The sequence below is a fragment of the Scyliorhinus canicula genome, chromosome 9 (genome assembly GCF_902713615.1).
Source record: "Scyliorhinus canicula chromosome 9, sScyCan1.1, whole genome shotgun sequence".
Taxonomy (NCBI): domain Eukaryota; kingdom Metazoa; phylum Chordata; class Chondrichthyes; order Carcharhiniformes; family Scyliorhinidae; genus Scyliorhinus; species Scyliorhinus canicula.
The window spans coordinates 77,384,845-77,404,359 of NC_052154.1; the positions used below are offsets into that span (position 1 = coordinate 77,384,845).

Below are 19,515 nucleotides of genomic sequence, written 5' to 3' on the forward strand. Positions count from 1 at the left end.
AATAAGGTCGTTTCTGACCACTCCACGTCTCGTGGACTTTAAAAAAAAAGGGGGAGTCACACATAGTTTAAATACATTTAAATTTAGCTAAATCAAATATTAGATAAGGATATCAACTCAGGATCTCCTCAGGGCAACGAAAATGCAAAGTGGAATCTACCTCATCGCATTCATCATCGGGATCACCGCACAGGACATTCCAAGCAACATGAACTTTTTATATCCTGGATACCTATGGTTTGCTCCACCTGACGTGGGAGAATGAAATGAAAATGAAAAATGAAAATCGCTTATTGTCACGAGTAGGCTTCAATGAAGTTACTGTGAAAAGCCCCTAGTCGCCACATTCCGGCGCCTATCCGGGGAGGCTGGTACGGGAATCGAACCGTGCTGCTGGCCTGCTTGGTCTGCTTTAAAAGCCAGCGATTTAGCCTTGTGAGCTAAACCAACCCGCCCCTGAGGGCGGTGTGTTATGGATACACCCCAATAAAACCATAATGTTTGGGTGTAACAATCAGCAGCTTATATACAAAAAGCCAAATGGTAGCTCAGCTGAATGCTATCTAAGTGTTACCGTAGCAGGGGATGGGTGGGAATTTTACAAATTAAAGAAATTAAGACCACCACCTGGTGAGATGAATTTTGGAAGTGGGACCCAAACATTCAAATACATCCATTTGTTCGCCTGATATCACACCTGGCCGTATTACTGATCCTGTTTACCCTGATATACCTTCTCATCCTCACAGTCACATTCCGCTGATGGAAAGCAAAGATTTTTAAAAAAAAATTTAGATCACCCAATTATTTTTTTCAATTAAGGGGCAATTTAGCATGGCCAATCCACCTACTCTGCACATTTTTGGGTTGTGGGGGCGAAACCCACGCAGACACTGGGAGAATGTGCAAACTCCACACAGACAGTGAGATGGAAAGCAAAGATTACAGAGTGGCAAAAAATAGGACCCACGCTCGAATTGCAGCCCCCTCTAATCCAATAAAGACAGTAAACCCACCGAGATGGCTATTTGCACGAACGGACAATCAATACCGGAATATACCTCAGACTCGCAAATGTTTATTGTTTAATTGTTTGTAATGTTAAAGTTTAGCATTAGAATGTTGGCCCTTTTGTAAATATGTTATAAGAACTCAATATCACTGTATGTAAATGCTATGTCAATGCTTACGCCTTGCTTTACTGCTGAGTGACTGGGAATGCCTGACAGATATTGGTCCTGAGTCTGTGATCCACCATGCTTCTCATTCAGGATCAAGAGGAGGGCTATGTCACCGAACGGCCACCTAAGATGGCCTCCTGCAAAGGACGCTGGGAAATTTAGCCAAGTACAGAACAAGCAGGCTGCAGTCTGAATGAATCTTGAGGAGCAGGCTGCATGCTGGACATCGCAATACACAGGAAAAAGACCATCTCCAGGCCATCCCAGGGACAATAGAAATACACTGTCAATCACGAATGTCTGCCCGACACAACGGCACCCATATCCCTTATTTGGAAATCCTACCTGCCCCTGACACCTGCAGGCATGGCTATTGAGTGCACACCCCGAAATCAATGTGGCAGCCTCTGATTGGACTTGATCGATCAGGGCGATTGAATCCTGATCAATTGATTGGTAATTGCCCAGGGACCGCGCAAAATCCAGGAAGGTTAAAAGGTGCCGCACCACTTTATAAACTCTCTCTGCAGCAGCCAGCAAAAGGAACACAACAACAGTGATCTTCACCAGCCACAACGAGGAGGACCATTAAGCCACCTGTAGAAGGAAGACCAGAGCCAGAGTATCAGACCAGATCGAGGACCAAACATCGAGGACGGCAGAAACCAACTCACAGATAAAGGCCAATATCAGTTTGGGTACTTGTCAGTCAATCAAATGTAAGTCAAGGTCTAGTATTGCACTTTAGTATTCTGTAGTATAACTTAAACTGTTTATGTGATTGACTGACGTTAACATTGTGTGTGTGTGTGTGTGAATAATGACTCACAGACATTTGTCCACTGCATATGGGTTAAAGATACACTGTGCGCAACAAGGGGAGGGGGGGGGGGGGGAGGGGGGGGGGGGAGGGGGGGGGGGGGGGGAGGGGGGGGGGGGGGGGGGGGGGGAATGGGATTTGAGACCAGGATGAGATCAGCCACAAGTTGACTGAATGGCAGAGCAGGCTTGAAGGGCAAAGTTGCCTACTTCTGCTCCTAATTTCTATTTTCCTATGTCTTAGCCTTTGCCTCGCTGATTGCTTGTAGACAGGTGCTGTTATAAGACCATAAGATATCCATCGCATCTGCTCCGCCATTTGATCACGGCTGATATTTTTCTCATCCCCATTCTCCTGCCTTTTCCCCATAACCCCTGATCATCTTATTGATCAAAAACCTATCTATCTCTGTCTTGAAGTCACTCAGTGATTTGGCCTTCACAGCCTTCTGTGGCAAAGAGTTCCACAGATTTAGAGCAGCATGTGGTGCAGTGCTTAGCACTGGGACTGCGGCACTGAGAACCCAGGTTCAAATCCCGGCCCTGGGTCACTGTCTGTGTGGTGTTTGCATTCTCCCCATGTCTGCGTAGGTTTCACCCCCACAACCCAAAGATATGCAGGTTAGGTGGATTGGCTACACTAAATTGCCCCTTAATTGGAAAGAAAATAATTGGGTACTCTAATTCATAAAAAATAAGAGTTCCACAGATTCACCACCCTCTGGCTGAAGAAATTCCTTCTCATCTCTGTTTTAAAGGATCATCCCTTTAGTCTGAGATTGTGTCCTCTGGTTCTAGTTTTTCCTACAAAGTGGAAACATCCTCTCCACGTCCACTCTATCCAGGCCTCGCAGTATCCTGTAAGTATCAATAAGATCCTCCCTCATCCTTCTAAACTCCAACGAGTACAGACCCAGAGTCCTCAACCGTTCCTCATACCACAAGCTCTTCATTCCAGGGATCATTCTTGCAAACCTCCTCTGGACCCTTTCCAAGGCCAGATACAGGGCCCAAAACTGCTCACAAAAATCCAAATGGGATCTGACCAGATCCTTATATAGCCTCAGACGTACATCCCTGGTCTTGTATTCTAGCCCACTCAACATGAATGCTAACATTGCATTTGCCTCCCTAACTGCCGACTGAACCTGCACATTAACCTTAAGAGAATCATGAACAAGGACTCCCAAGTCCCTTTGTGCTTTTGATTTCCTAAGCATATCCCGATTTAGAAAATAGTCTATGCCTCCATTTCTCCTTCCAAAGTGCATGACCTCACACTTTTCCACATTGTATTCCATCTGCCACTTCATTGCACACTCTTCTAGCTTGTCCAAGTCCATCTGCAGCCCGCCTGCTTCCTCAAGAGTACCTGTCCCTCTACAGATCTTTGTATCATCTGCAAACTTAGCAACAGTGTCTTCAGTTCCTTTTTCCAGATCATCAATTTATATTGTGAAAAGTTGTGGTCCCAGCACCGACCCCTGAGGTACACCACTAGTCACCGGCTGCCATCTGAAAAATACCCCTTTATCCCCACTCTCTGCCTTCTGCCAGTCAACCAATCCTCTATCCGTGCCAGGATCTTACCCTTAACACCATGGGCTCTTAACATATTTAATAGTCTCCTATGCGGCACCTTGTCAAAGGCCTTCTGGAAATCTAAATAAACCATGTCTACTGGTTCTCCTTTGTCTAACTTCCTTGCTACTTCCTCAAAGAATAACAGATTTATCAGACAGGACCTCTCCTTGACAAAGTCCTATTTTATCATGCACTTCCAAGTACTCCGCGATCTCATCTTTAATAATGGACTCTAAAATCTTACTAATGACCGAAGGCCACAATTTCCCGTCTTTTGCATCCCTCCCTTCTTAAACCGGTGTTACATTAGCCACATTCCAGTCCTCTGGGACCCTTCCTGCCTTCAGTGATTCCTGAAAAATCACCACCAATGCCTCCGCAATCTTCTGAGCTATCTCTTTTAGAACCCTCGGGTGTAGTCCATCTGGTCCTGGTTATTTATCCACCTTCAGACCTTTGTTTCCCCAGAACCTTCTCCTTAGTAATCGTCACTGCACTCACCTCTGCCCCCTGGAGCTCTGGCATCCCACTGACATCTTCCACCCTGAAGACTGATGCAAAGTAACTATTCATTTCCTTTGCCATTTGTTTCCTATTATTACTTCTCCAGCCACGTTTTCCAGTAGTCCAAAGTCTATTCTCTTTTCTTTTACATATTGAAAAAAACTCTTCCTATCTTCCTTTATATTACCAGCTAGCTTGCACTCATACTTCATCTTCTCCCTCTTATTGCTTTTTTAGTTGTCCTCTGCTCGCTTTTAAAGGCTTCCCAATCCTCTATCTTCCCAGTAATGCTCGCCACTTTGTATGCTTTTCCTTTAGCTTTTATGCTGTCCTTGACTGCCCTCATCAGCCATGTCCTCCCCTTAGCATGTTTTCTCCTCCTTGCAATGAATTTCTGTTGTGCCTCCCTAATAACCCCCAAAAACTCCTGCCATTGCTGTTCCACTGTCTTCCCTGTTTGGCTCCTTTTCCTATCAACTCTGGCCAGCTCCTCACTCATGTCTTTGTAATTACCCTTATTTAATTGTAATATCGTTACATCTGATTGCAGCTTCTCCCTCTCAAACTGCAGGGTAAATTCTATCATATTGTAGTCACTGCTCCCTAAGGGTTCCTTCACCTTAAGTTCTCTAATCAAGTCTGCTTCCTTACACATCACCAAATCCAGAATTACCTGTTCCCTAGTAGGCTCTGTCACAAGCTCCTCCAAAAAAACATCTAAGACATTCCACAAATTCCTTTTCTTAGGATCCACTACCAACCTGATTTTCCCAGTCCACCTGCATATTGAAGTCCCCCACGAGTATGTAATATTGCCTTTATATGCATTTTCTAGCTCCTGTTTTATTTTCTGCCCCACATCCTGACTACTGCTAGGGGGCCTGTACCTAACTCCTGTCAGGGTCTTTTTACCGTTGCGATTCCTCAACTCTACCCACAGAGATTTTATGCCTTCTGATCCTATATCGTTCCTTGCTATCGATTTAACTTCATTCCTTACTGACAATGCAAACCCACCCCCTTTGCCCATCCGCCTGTCCTTTCGATAACACACATATCCTTGGATATTTAGATCCCAGCTCTGATCCCCTTGCAGCCACGTCTCTGTGATGCCCACATCGTACCGGGCAATTTCAATGCGCGCAACATTTTTGCTTCTCTATTTCCCCTTCAATTATTACACCTTCTAAGCTAATGCTCTGGTTTCCAACCCTGCCATACTAGTTTAAACCTCCCGAGTGAATCCAGCATACCTCCCACCCAGGATATTGGTGCCCCTCCAGTTTAGATGCAACCCGTCCTTCCTGTACAGGTTCCACCTGCCCTGGAAGAGTTCCCAATGCTACAAAAATCTGAAACCCTCCCTCCCACACCACTAGTTTAGCTGCACTATCCTCCTATTTCTAGCCTCACTGGCATGTGGCACAGGGAGTAATCCTGAGATTACAACCTTAGAGGTCTTGCTTCTTAGCTTACTGCCCAACTCCCTGAACTCCTTCTGCAGGACCTCATCACTCTTCCTGCTATTAGTAGCAATGCACACTACGACCTCTGGCTGTTCACCCTCCCCCTTCAGGATGTCCTGTGTTCGTTCAGAGACAACCTTGACACTGGCACCAGGAAGGCAACATACCATCCTGGAGTCTCTTTCACATCCATAGAAGCGCCTATCTTTGCCCCTTACTATAGTCCCCTATAACTATCGCTCTCCTACACTTTGCCCTCCCCTGCTGAGCAAGAGCCAGTTGTGGTGCCACTATTCTGGCTGCTGTTTTCCACTGATAGGCTACCCCCCTCGAGTATCCAAAATGGTATACACCTGTTAGGGAGGGGAACAGCCACAGGGAATTCCTGCACTGACTGCCTACCCTTGCTAGCGGTCACCCATCTCTCTGCCTGCACCTTGGGTGTGACCAAGTCTCTATAACTCCCATCTATGATGCTTGCTGCCACCTGCATGCTCCTAAGTGCATCCAACTGCTGCTCCAACCAAACCACGGTGTCTGTGAGGAGCTGCCATTGGTTAGACTGTTGGGAGTGGAGGTCAGCTTCTCCACCCAATGTCTCTGTATGACTGGGGAGATCTTAGGGGGTTTTTGCATCTTGAGAAAGTTATGCATATGTTGAGGAGCGCAAATGAGGGATTTTATAAGAGGGCATCCTTTCATTGTTTTATATAGTTAGTCACCGTCAGCTGTTGGGAGGGTTGCTGGTTTGTGAGGGCATGTTTTGTTGTGTATTCATTAAAAAATGTGCAATAAAAATATATTTTTAATAAAACAATCTGCTGTTCCAGTGCAGGGGTGCTAAAAGTTGCTGCTGCATCTTCCAACTGTCTGACAAAGTTTTGCGCGAGTTGGCACTTGTTTTGGATCAAAAATTAGAGCTGAAATCATTCCTTTATATCTCCCACCAAAATAGGCTGGCGACTCTACATCTGGTCCACTGCCAGCATATTGTCCAATTCGCACTCATTCTCTTCCTCCCCACTTCTCCTAGAACTTTTAATCCATACTTTCCTCATCTCGCATTCACCACTCCCAACCTTCCCTTCATTCAGAACTCTGCAGCCCACAGCATACCCCATCTCTGTTAAAAGTGCCATTCACACTCTCTTGTGCCCAACTCTGCTAGCGCGTGCACATCAGATCAATTCCAAAATTTTCATCTACAAATTCAAACCAGTCCAAAGTTCTCCTCCCTTCAAACAATTTATTTCTGTTGCCCAACATGTTTACTGATATTCCTTGTTTACTTAATCGGTGATGCTAAGACTGTGTACACTCTGGTCTCCCCTTTATGTAAAAAAGATGTAGAGTTGATGGTGGTGGGAAAAAAAATGATACCACAACTGAGAGGTTATAATTATCAGGAAGACTGAACAGACAGAGTCTCTTATCTCCGGGAAAAATGGTGGTTGGTGGGAGGGAGGGGATTGGCGACATGATAGAGATCTTTAAAGTGAAGTGGTTTGATAGGATAGACCAAGAGGGTGTTTCCACTTGTTGGGGAGCACAGAAGCATAGCCCATAAATACAAGAGTTCCACTCATAAATTCAAATCAGGAATACTAGAGAAACTTCATTACCCAGAGTGGATCTAGAATGTAGAACTTTGGCCCAGTGCTGTCTCCTGGCACCAAGGAGCCAGGTTTGATCTCAGCCCTCAGTCACTATCCATGTGGAGTTTGCACATTTTCCGTGTCTGCGTGGGTTTCGCCCCCACAACCCAAAGATGTGCAGGGTAGATGGATTGGCCACGCTAAATTGCCCCTTAATTGGAGAAACAAAGTTATTTTTAAAATGTAGAACTTGCTAATTTAGGGCCTGATTGAGGCAAGGGAGATATGAGGGAGAAAGCAATAGGGTAGATTGATAGGGCAAGATGAAGTAAATAGAACTGGAGGACTCAATTAGCATAAAGACGAACCCAGGTTGTTGGGCCACATGGCCTGTCCCAACATTTTAAACTAAATAATCCCACTACCAGTGTAATCCGAAGAGGTCACTTAGCTAGACTGAGACTATTCCTGGTGCTACCCCCATTATCATCCATATAACATCACCCATAACCCCAAATATTCCTTTCATTTATTGACAAATATTTCCAACCTTCTGTATCTTGTCCAAGTGGCTATTATTCACCTGAGCCTCAGTAAGATTCACAGGGTAATCAATCATGAAATATCACTCAGATGAACTCTTCCGTTAAATGAACACAAAAATTCACACAGAAAATAGTCAAGCAAGTTTCCAATATTGGAAATACAACAGGTATTTGGTTGCCACAGACTGTAAAACGTCAATCCAGTACACCAAGGTTCAGTTAGCACAAAGTGTAAAGTGACAAAAGCCCAGTTGACAACTCTGGCACATCATGGAAGTTGCTCACAGTACAGGTCTGATACAGAAATACTGCTAATGTTCTGCTATTGCTGTTGTCTAGAAGAAAACAAATCAAGAGCTCACAATTTTTTTTTATTTCAAAGTAATAATAAAATGACAATACTGTACATTAGCAAAGTTCAAATTGTACACAATTAACAGATACACATTTTCCATTCAGGCACACAATCATTACAGTTCCAGGCAATGTCTTTCAAAGCACTCACCAGCAACCCATTGGACAATGTATTTGCACGGAATCAGACTAGATTTCTGCCTTCCGGTCACATAACCTTCATGGATGTATATGCTCAGTCATGGACTCCCTTCCCTCAACCTTGGGATTATTCAATATCACATCTGTTTTCTTATTAAAAGACAAAATCAGCATTTGTCTATGTGAATCTCTATTTCCCAATCAAATCAACAGAAACAAAAATCAAGTCACCCAAAATTAATAGAAAGAGGTCAAGGCATTACACAGTATACCGTGACCTCAATATTCCTCTGCAGATTTCCCTGGCCGGAACCCTCTCTACTCTGTTACCAAACAAGCCTAGATCTAGGGGGATTTAAAACAAAAGGTGGCTTCAAGTGGCAGTGTAGCGGACCAGTCCACAGCAGTAATAAGACAATACCCCACTGAATCATCACTGGTACTTTCAACTCTTTGTCGGTTTATTGCAAGAGTCAGTGAAGAGGAGGTTAGAAAGTCCCTATCCCCAGTGGAAGGGGAAAAATGCACATTTGGGTAGATGATTCACTGCAAATCACTTAATGATTTCCTGGAATTGGTACACAGATTAGAGGCAAAAGTGGGAATGAATCTCCATGAAGAAAAATAGCAACAAAAAAAAATAAAAATGACATGAATAGGGCAATAAAAGCCCGTCTCCCTGGAAATGTCACAAATATGAAAACAAATAAACATTCTTCAGAAAGTAGCAAACCTTTGGAAATGTGAGACTACTGATCATTATATTTAAGTAAAGGCCACGGTTTAAAACAAAGAGGGAAGTTTGTGGATTACCAGGAAACAGCTCGGGTTGGGCAGTCACAGAAATCAATCTCAACCTGTGAGGACAGCTGGGCTAGTTTTTAAAAAGTTGCTTCGTTTCCTGGTCAGGTGCAGTGGAGCAACTCATGTGTGACATCAACACCGACCTCGGGCCACAGATTTCCAGTCCGAGTGAGTCTATGAAGGCGAGCACTTAAGCACAAAGTCCCATCAGGCCCACTTGTAGATCTTGACCATTTTTTCTGTCAGAGTTCCCAAAAAATTAGTGTGATTCACCTCAAAGGGGCAGATATCCAGGACAGGCTGGTCTGCTTGGAGCTTCTGGATGAGGGAGCCACTCCCTGCATTCCACACCTGCCACATCAAGAAAGTAAAAAGGGTTAACATGGTCAGACACCGTCAGAACAAAACTGAACCGAGACAGCCTGCAGAATTCTACAGGTCAAACAATCAGGGTGTCCGTTTCTATCTCCACTAACAATCCCCTCTCAACAGTCTAACCCTGACATTTCCACATTTATGGTAGGTTACAGGGAGAGAAAAATGACATGAAACACACAAATACCAGGAACTAAAGTAAAAATAAATGCTGGAAACAAAGCAGCCGGTTCACAGTCAGGTGATCCAACAAGGAGGTGCAGTTTATAGATGAATGCAAATTTTCCTTTCACAGATGTCAAAAAACGCGCTGTGCATCGTCAGCATTTTAAATCAGAAAGCTTGCCAACTTTTAAACACAACATCACTGGACTGTGTCCAGTCTAGCAACATTTACACAATCCCTCAATCCTCCTCCCAGCCACATGTTTGCCAAGCAGCCTTCTGTCTAGCCATCATTTCTCTCATACCCACCCTTTTTTCATCTTGCAAACACACATTGGTCCTCTATTAAACAGCATGACCCCACCCCCTTCACATATGCTCAGCACGCTAGGTTATAGATTGCTTTTCATCTTTACATGGCATCAGCAAAAATGATCAAACTAGGTGCAAAATTACAATGCGGCGAATAGAATGGAAAGAAAACGGAATCACTTTTCTTTTTCTTTAAATTTTCCAATTAAGAGGGCAGCACGGTGGCCTAGTGGTTAGCACAACCGCCTCACGGCGCTGAGGTCCCAGGTTCGATCCCGGCTCTGGGTCACTGTCCGTGTGGAGTTTGCACATTCTCTCCCGTGTCTGTGTGGGTTTCGCACCCACAACCCAAAATGTGCAGAGTAGGTGGATTGGCCACGCTAAATTGCCCCTTAATTGGAAAAAATAATTGGGTAATCTAAATTAAAAAAAATTTTTTTTTTCCAATTAAGGAGCAATTTAGCGTGGCCAATCCACCTATCCTGTACATCTTTGGGTTGTGGGGGTGAGACCCACGCCAGCATGGGGAGAATGTGTAAACTTTACACAGATAGTGATCCCTGGGTCCTCGGCGCTGTGAGGCAGCAGTGCTAACCACTGCACTACCTCGGATCACTTTTCCATGACACTAAGTCTTCAACGAGTTCAAGTTAAGTAAAATAATCAGCTTTTATAAATTTATGTTTTAAATCGAATTCAACTCTGGGAATCTAAAATCTCACACAGAACTGCAGGATGAGAGTACCACACAATCTGGATGCTCTCATCAGTGCTGCCCATGACCAACATATTCATTTTATTTTAATTGGACAAAATAAAAACCTCAATGACAAGTCTGAGCATACCTGCTGCCACCATGTGGCTTAACTCAGGATCACAACAGAAATCACTAAAATATACCAGCCACCCAGAATTAAGAGTGTGTACACAGCTCTTACAACTATACTGCAGAATCTGTGAACCTTGAACATGTGTTCAAAGGCACCATTGGTCATTATCTGTAATAAACATGAAGACACTTCACGGAGACTTACTGCAGCTGAACTGTGCCAGTGAAATTACAACTACTGACAATCGGGCACCACGCAGAGAGGCAGCCTGTAACATATCACATAAGCACACGGGTTCATTGTCCTGAAAGTTGTATGGCAGTGATTGCCAATTAATTGGAAGTCCACTCTTGTACAAATCACAGCCTGGTGACGGAATCAACCACAGGGATTCCCACTGTGTAGGCGGCAACCCCCAATGGGGTCACAGAGGTAACATTTGGAGTCACGAGATGCCCCAACTCTGAGCAGCCACGCCAATTGTGCGTAGGAGCCAACCCAGTCCAGAGGCTCGAGTGGGACAGCCCTTGAAACAACGGAATTATTTCTACCAAACAGTATGAGGCAAACAGTAACCCAAAGTGCTCCTAGACTAATCGTTTTATTAGTGGTGAGTGCAGAGCAGGCCCAGGATGTTTGCACGGCTGCTTGGTGCAGCTTGAGGCTGGCAAGTATAACTCCGTCACCAACTGAGTGCAGAAAAAAAAACCAAATAGTGCTGTGGCTGAGCCGGAAAGGTGAGTGGCAGCTTTAGTGTGTGATCTGGTCCTTACCCCAAGTCAGCATCTGCTTCTCAGATACTGGAAGTGACACAGAAAGGGCAGCAAGTAAGAGGGGCTGCTAAGTTTATAATAATCTTTATTAGTGTCACAAGTAGGCTTACATTAACACTGCAATGAAGTTACTGTGAAAATCTCCCAGTCGCCACACTTCGGCACCTGTTCGGGTGCACTGAGGGAGAATTCAGAATATCCAATTCACCTAACAAGCACATATTTTGGGAGAAGGGGGTTTAGGAAGAGTGGTTGCTGAGTGGGGTTCAGAAACGGGGCTGATTATGTATAATTTTTGAGGGGAAAAAAAAAAAAAGAGGGCCTTCACAGTCTTGTCACCAGGGAATATGTTGAGCTATGGGTTCACAAAATAATATTTTCACTAAAATGCTTTTCATATTTGTATGTCGACCTATAACCTGCAAATTAATATTATGTACTAAATGTTACCATGCCGTTTTGTTTTTGATGTCTGAGGTTACAATCAATTTTCAGGTGCTAAAATGGGGTCACATTGGAAAGTAGTTTGGGAAACATTAATCCAACAGATCACCCTCCCTTTCCCTCAGGGATATTACACAAAATACTGTGGATGCTGCAAACCTGAAATAAAAACAAAATGTGACAGTATCTGTGGAAAGAGAAAAGAGTTAACATTCCTGGTCAATGATCTGTTAACACTGCACCGTGGTGTATGCTCCCTTCACAGCTTTGTTCTTCGTAACCATATTTTCAATCATTATTTGACACTGATTTTATGAAGAATACAACAGAACAATCTACCACCGTTGTCCCCATTCATCTAACCGGCTGCCATGCTGTAACTCCGAGCGCAGAATGTCAAGGAAGCTAATCTGAAAGTCGATAATCGAAGATGTAGCTGGTGACAAAGGAGAAGGATTGCCATCACCTACCATAGCACTGTTGGTTGCCTCATCCCCAGCACACACCAAAACATTGCCGTCATTCTCTGGACTTGCAAAAATGGCATTTTTGGTGAGTAGTTTACACGTCGGGCCCGCTTGAAACGTTTGCACTGGGTAACATGTGCAGACTAGGTTCTCCAACGAATCTGGGGAAGGACTGCTGGACAGTTCCATCATCACACACCGTAAAGAACTATGAGTTTTACCTGCTTTAAAAAGAAAACATTCATCATGCATTTAAGACTGGCAGCGGTTTTCAATTTTTAAAGTATAAAATTCTCCCTTTCAACAGGTGAGGGTGTTTGCTGAGATTTAGCTCCACAGCTGCCAGCAACACAAGGAAAGTGGGTCTTTCAGAACTGGGGGAAGATATTTTATCAATATATTAATGATAAAAGATTTCTGCGTGGGTTTCGCCCCCACAACCCAAAAGATGTGGTTAGGTGGATTGACCACACTAAATTGCCTCTTAATTGGAAAAAAAACATTGTGCACTCTAAATTTATTTTTAAAACATTAATGGTAAATGGTTGGTTGAGGAAAAGTGGGATCTATTAGAGATGAAAAAGAGAACTTGTGTGTAGATGCAGAGGCTGTAGGAAGGGTTTTAAATTAATATTTTGTCTGTGTTTACAAAGGAAATGGATGATGCAGATATAGCAGTCCAGGAGGAAAATGGAGATATTACTTGGTATAATCATAAAGAGAGAGGAAGTACTTGAAGGGTTGGAATCTTTGAAAGTTGATAAGTTGTCAGGGCCAATTGGATTGTTTCAGAGGCTACTGAAGGAGGTCAGGGAGGAGATAGCAGATGCTCGGGAGGATGATTTTTCAATCCTCACTAGATACAGGGGAGGTACCGGAGAAATGCAAACGAGAGGTTCCATTGTTTAAAAAGGGATTGAAGGAAATGCAAAACAATTATAGGCCTGTTAGTCTTACATTGGTAGTGGACAAATTAGTAGAATCAATCCTGAGATATAGGATTAAAGGCATGGACTAGTCAGGGATAGTCAGTAAGGATTTGATAAAGGAAGGTCTTGCATCACAAATTTGATTAAATTCTTTGAAGAAATGACAAGGGTTTATGAAGATAGTGCAGTGGATGTTGTGTATTTGGATTTTAGCAAGGCGTCCGACAAGGTCCCACATAGCAGATTGGTCAAAAAGTAATCGCCCATGGGATACAGGGCAATGTGGCAAACTGGATAAAGCATTGATTTAGTAACAGGAAACAAAAGGATTATAGGTTAATGGCTGGCCTTGCAAATGGAAAGTTGTTTCAAGTGGTGTTCCATAGGCTCGGTGTTGGGACCCTTACTGTGTGTTACATATTAACGATTTGGACGTGAATGTGGGCGTCACGATTGGGAAATTTGCAGACATCACAAAGATTGGCTGAGTGGTGGACAGTGTAGAGGATAGCGATAATCTCCAAATAAATATAACTCGTTGGTGGAGTGGACAATAAAGTGGCAGATGGAATTTAACACAGAAATGTGAGGTTATGTATTTATGAAGGTCAAACAATTATAGGGAGTACACATAAATGGGAACATACTAAAGGGTAGATGAAGTGAGAGATCGTTTTTAAAAAAATAAAATGTTCCAATTAAAGGGACAATGACTGCCTGGAGTTTGTGTGTTCCCCCGGTGCCTGCACGAGTTTCCTCCGGGTCCTCCGGTTTCCTCCCATAGTCCAAAGATGTGCATTTAGTGGCCAATTCACCGACCTTGCACATCTTTGGGTTGTGGGGGTGAGACCCACGCAGACACAGGGAGAATGTGCAAGCTCCACATGGAGAGTGCCCCAGGACCATGATCGTACCCAGATCCTTGATGCCGTGAAGCAGCAGTGCCAACCACTGCACCACAAAGTGAGAGATCTTGGAGTACAAGTTCACAGGTCCCTTAAGGCAGCAGTTCCAAGTAGACAAGATTGTAAAAAAAAGCACACAAAATGCTCTGCTGTATAGGCAAAGGTATAGAATATAACGGTAAAGCTATAATGCTGGAATGGTAGAAAAACTGGTGAGGCCACAACTGTAGTGTGCAGCTCTGGTTGCCACATTACAGGAAGGACATAATTGCTCTGGAGAGTGCAGCAGAGGTTTACAAGAATGTTGCCAGGGCTAGAAAAGTGCAGCTACGAGGAGCGATTGGATAGGTTGGGGTTATTTTCTTTGGAACAAAGAAGGCTGAGGGGTGACTTAATGAAGGTGGACAAAATTATAAGAAGTGATAAGAGTGGACAAGATAAAATAATTTTCCTTGACGGAGAATTCTAGAACCAGGAGACATAGATTCAAGACAAATGGCAGAAGGTGTAAAGAGGACATGAGGAATAAACTTTTTTAGGTAGAGTATCGTGGGAGTCTGGAATCTGCTGCCTTAGTTGGTGGCGGAGGCAGAGACCCTAAACTCTTTAAAGAAAAAAAACCAGGATCGGCACCTCAAGTGTTGTAAGCTGCAGGGCTATGGACTGGGTGCAGGAAGGTGGGATTAGAAAAGGTGCCCTCGGGCTGACATGGACAAGTTGGGCTGAATGGCTTCCTTCTGCGCCGTAACTTTTCTACGGGTCACTGTTTAAAAATAAGGGGCCGTTCATTTAAGACAGGGATGAGGAGTACATTTTTCTCTCACCGAGACTCATGAATCTTTGGAACTTTTCTTCAAAAAGCAGTGAAGCAGTCTTTGAATATTTTAAAAGTCAAATGTAGATAGATTCTTGGTAAACAAAGGGGTGAAAGGTTGTTGGGATAGGCGGGAATGCAGAGCTAACGTTACAATCAGATCAGCCATGATCTTATTGAATGGCAGAGCAGCCTTGAGAGACCAAGTGGCCTACGCCTGCACCGAGTTCGTATGTTGAAATCATAGAATAGTGCAGGAGGCCATTCGACCCATGGAGTCTGCATCAGCTCTTGGAAAGAGCACCCTACTTAAGCCCATGCCTCCACCCAATCCCCATAAGCCAGTAACCCCACTCAACCTTTTGGACACTGAGGGGCAATTTATCATGACCAATCTATCTAACCTATACATTTTTGGACTATGGGAGGAAACCGGAGGACCAGGAGGAAACTCACGCAGGCACCGGGGGAACTTACAAACTCCAGGCAGCCATCCGAGGCCGGAATTGAACCCAGGTCCCTGGAGCTGTGAGGCAGCATGCTAACCACTGTGCCACCCTGGAGCCTGATGCTGTCTTCACCCATGAGGCTTACTGGACCAGCGGTATACAATCCTGGCTGGTTCAATCTTCCCTCACTCAAGGGCACTGAAGCCAGTATCACTCTGCCTTCCGTTCAAGCCAGACGGCCTAAAAGATTCAGTGTCCATAACTGCTTAATTGGGCATGCCGTAACTTCCCCCACCACCTCCCAAATATTGTTCGACGTACTTGGCCTGTAAGTAACAAGACAGTGTCGCATCGTGGGTTCAATCTGTATATCTGTGCAGCTTCCAACTTCGAGGGGCAGCAAATGCGCCTTGTATGTGTTTGTGGATTTCTGCTCCCAGAAGCACCCTCCCTCCAGGGTACCGGCCACCAGACCACCACATGGAAATGCTGCAGAAGCCATACGTGGGAGATAAGACAATGAAGTCACAGGACACCTACATATTGAAATGTGCAACAGGGAAAAAAGTTATAATATGCAATCACAAGCGACAAGAGGGAGAAAATTAAAATATTTTTTTCATATATAACTGCATTAGGAGGGGCAGGAAGCAAATGAGAGAATCACAATTGTTAATGCAGTCACTAGCAGTTATACATAGATCAGAAAACAGCCTTGGAATAATGGAGGCAGATCCTAGTAAAAATAGAACAGAAATGATGGACATTTTTTCTAGGATACAATGTGGGTCAGTCATGTGACTTGTGCCTGAAAGGTTACTCAAAGGAAAAGGTACCCTGGTCACTCTGCACCTCCCAATCCCCGGTCCCATCAATCACTGTAGTTCTAGAATGCACCATATATGTATTTTAGTCAAGTCTGCTAATGCACTTTGTAAAGCAATGTTACATGCTTGATTATCTGAACGCACTGCAGGTGAAGTTTCCCACTGGTTCACTGCAACAAACGCCACATTATCAGGTCCTGGGAGATCCAGCCTGCTGTGTATCTGCTGTTATGCAAGGACTATAGCAAGCATCGGAAGGGACAAATACAGTAACCTAGTACACCAGCAAAAAGTAAAACTCCACAATGTGTTGAAAAAACCCACCTGGAACCCTGTGATGGCAGCTCCTGGACGTGTGTGGTGGTGTCCCTCATGTCGTAAATCAAGATGGAACCATTTATCAGCCCAGCATAGATGTAGTTTGTGTCATCGGAGCACCAGCAGCAGCTCCAGACAGGGCGACCAGTGTTGTATGTCTGAACCACAGTGTTGGCAATCAGGCTACAAAGACAGTAATTAACAGGATCGTTGTAGGCAGTTAGGCCAAACATAGGGTGGTGGAATGGCATTGTCAACATCTTGGATAGTTCACCACAGGAAAGAAAACAATTCAGATAAAATGTGGCTGCAACTCTAGACTGTTCTTATCAGTGAGTTGCAGGATTATGCAGACCGCAGAGGACTTGGCTTTATGTCAAGGCCAGTTTCATCCTATAGCAGCACTAAGGGACTACGGGTCAGCCTGAGCTGCCCTCAGCTGCTATTTCTTCTTAGGATGCGAGACACTGTACCCAGTTTGTGGTGGGGGTGGGCCTTCTTCCAATGTTTTTAGAATTTCTTGCGGGGCTACTTCAGTGAATGGTATCAATAATTTTGAAGTCATTTTTGTGATGGTCCCACATTAGAAGATATATTAAATACAATTTGATATCTTACCATAACATCACCTGGGTTCATTTTTTTAATTTTTTTTTTTTTTTTTTTTTTTTTTTTTTTATAAATTTAGATTAGCCAATTATTTTTTCTAATTAAGGGGCAATTTAGCGTGGCCAATCCACCTACTCTGCACATTTTTGGGGTGTGGGGGCGAAACCCACGCAGACACGGGGAGAATGTGCAAACTCCACACGGACAGTGACCCAGAGCCGGGATCGAACCTGGGACCTCAGCGCCGTGAGGCGGTTGTGCTAACCACTAGGCCACCGTGCTGCCCCCATCACCTGGGTTCATAACCTCCGACCGCAAGGCTAGCACCACAACCACTTACCTGTATACTGAGCTAGTGGTTAAAGGATTGACCAAGAACCTGCTCCTCTATTACCAGCAACTCCTTATCTAAGTGTATGAGTGAGTGAGGACCAGGGTTAGCTGTAATGCTCGGGCAGTCAAATAGCTTGCTAACAATTGAGGTTTAGATTTGCATAGGCATATCATTGGAGAATGATCTTTGCCCATGGAATCCGATTCCAGGAAAAAGCCAACCCCTTCAAGAGAGGAAACAGGAATAAAAAATTTCCAGGGAGCAGATCACCTGCAGTTCCTTGTTCCCGAATAGCAGTGGTGGAAAGTGTAGGCAGAGTTCTCCTGCAAGATAAGTGTGGCAACTTTTTTTAACGTGAAAGCCTCAAGTCCGAAACAACTAATTCACCCAGATTGCAAGTATGCAGAGGATTCCACGTTTCTGCCACCCTCAAAGACAGTTAGGAGACATGCAAAAAAAACAAGAACCAAAGGCCAGCATACCTGAATATGAGAACCGTGCACAGGTTTCTCAACCTCTAACAACAGGGAATTAACAAGTATTGACCAAGAGAGTCTTGGAAGGCACCAGTGAAAACTTGACATTTTGTCAATGCTTTGATCCCTTCTCCTTCTACAATGCCCATTGTAGTTCGATGCCCATTTACCTGGTTAATTTGATAGTGTTGTCCAGGGATGCAGAAAGGAGTACGCTGTCGGGATGGTCACTGAATGCCAGACCTCTGATTTGTTTGGAATGGATTGGAACATACTGGGTGCTGCGGAAGTTCATCCCACTTATCTTCTTCACGCCACACCCTATGCAGCAGACAAATGAGGTTAAGTTGGGCAGCAAAAAAATGAACTAATGAAGTTACCTTAATTGCAATGCAACTGCAAAGGTACAGGCAAATATAACTGCAGTATTAAAAAAAAAATCCAAAACTGATTGGTAAAATAGTTTGATACCAGAAATGTTAGCTCTGTTCTCTCTCCACAGATGCTGTCAGACCTGCTGAGATCATCCAGAATTTTATGTTTTTGTTTTAGTAATAAGTTTTACCAGTGTACAGATACATCATCGTTTACATCAATGCATCCCATCTTTTTTTTTATAATTTAGAGCACCCAATTATTTTTTCCAATTAAGGGGCAATTTAGAGTGGCCAATCTACCTACCCTGCACATCTTTGGGTTGTGGGGGTGAAACCCACGCAGACACGGGGAGAATGTGCAAACTCCACACGGACAGTGACCCAGGGCCGGGATTCGAACCCGGGTCCTCAGCGCCGTAGGCAGCAATACTAACCACTGTGCCACCATGCTGCCCCAATGCATCACACCTTGCAGCAAGATCTATAAAGCAGCCCAAAATCTCAACACAGAAGGTAGGACAAAGACCACAGAGCAAGCAGCAAGGAAGAGATTAGAGAGGACAAAAGGACTGCTGCAGGAAACTTGAGCCTCAATTTAGGGTAAATGAATGGGAAGCTGAAGAGCAGACAGAATTTTGGGAACTGTAACTTTAAAAAAAAATAATTTTTATTGGAATTTTTTGAAAAATATACATCAACAAAACAATAATAACAATAATAGTAATAAACACCCCCCGGCACCCGTAACAACACATATAACGAACCCCCCCAGCCCCCCCAACCCCAATAAACAACAAAATAAATTAACAATTAGCAAATTAACTTAAACACTATCCCCCTAAACACCCCCCCCCCCCCCCCCCCCCACCCCGGCCTGCTGCTGATCTAGTACCTTATCGTTGAGTCAGAAAGTCGAGGAAAGGCTGCCACCTCCTAAAGAACCCTTGTACCGACTCCCTCAGGGCGAATTTGATCCTCTCCAGCTGAATGAATCCCGCCATGTCATTAATCCAGGTCTCCACGCTCGGAGGTCTCGCATCTTTCCACTGCAGCAAGATCCTCCGCCGGGCTACTAGGGACGCAAAGGCCAAGACATCGGCCTCTTTCGCCTCCTGCAC

The 19,515-nt window shown here is 44.2% G+C and overlaps 1 protein-coding gene across 3 annotated transcripts in view; it reads right to left on the reverse strand.

Annotated features, from left to right (window-relative positions):
- Positions 1-8,048: 8,048 nt before the first annotated feature.
- rfwd3 (ring finger and WD repeat domain 3) overlaps positions 8,049-19,515 on the reverse strand; it is a 46,968-nt gene continuing 35,501 nt past the window's right edge. The window contains exons 9-13 of one of the 3 annotated variants that reach the window (XM_038806978.1): positions 18,191-18,341; positions 16,608-16,784; positions 15,778-15,992; positions 12,363-12,583; positions 8,049-9,344 (exon numbers count right to left, since the gene is read on the reverse strand). In XM_038806978.1, coding sequence (XP_038662906.1) covers positions 9,201-9,344; positions 12,363-12,583; positions 15,778-15,992; positions 16,608-16,784; positions 18,191-18,341 — 908 coding nt within the window. In that variant the 3' untranslated portion in view covers positions 8,049-9,200. The remainder of the gene's footprint in view (positions 9,345-12,362; positions 12,584-15,777; positions 15,993-16,607; positions 16,785-18,190; positions 18,342-19,515) is intronic. The other 2 variants (XM_038806979.1, XM_038806977.1) reach the window with 2 other exon arrangements.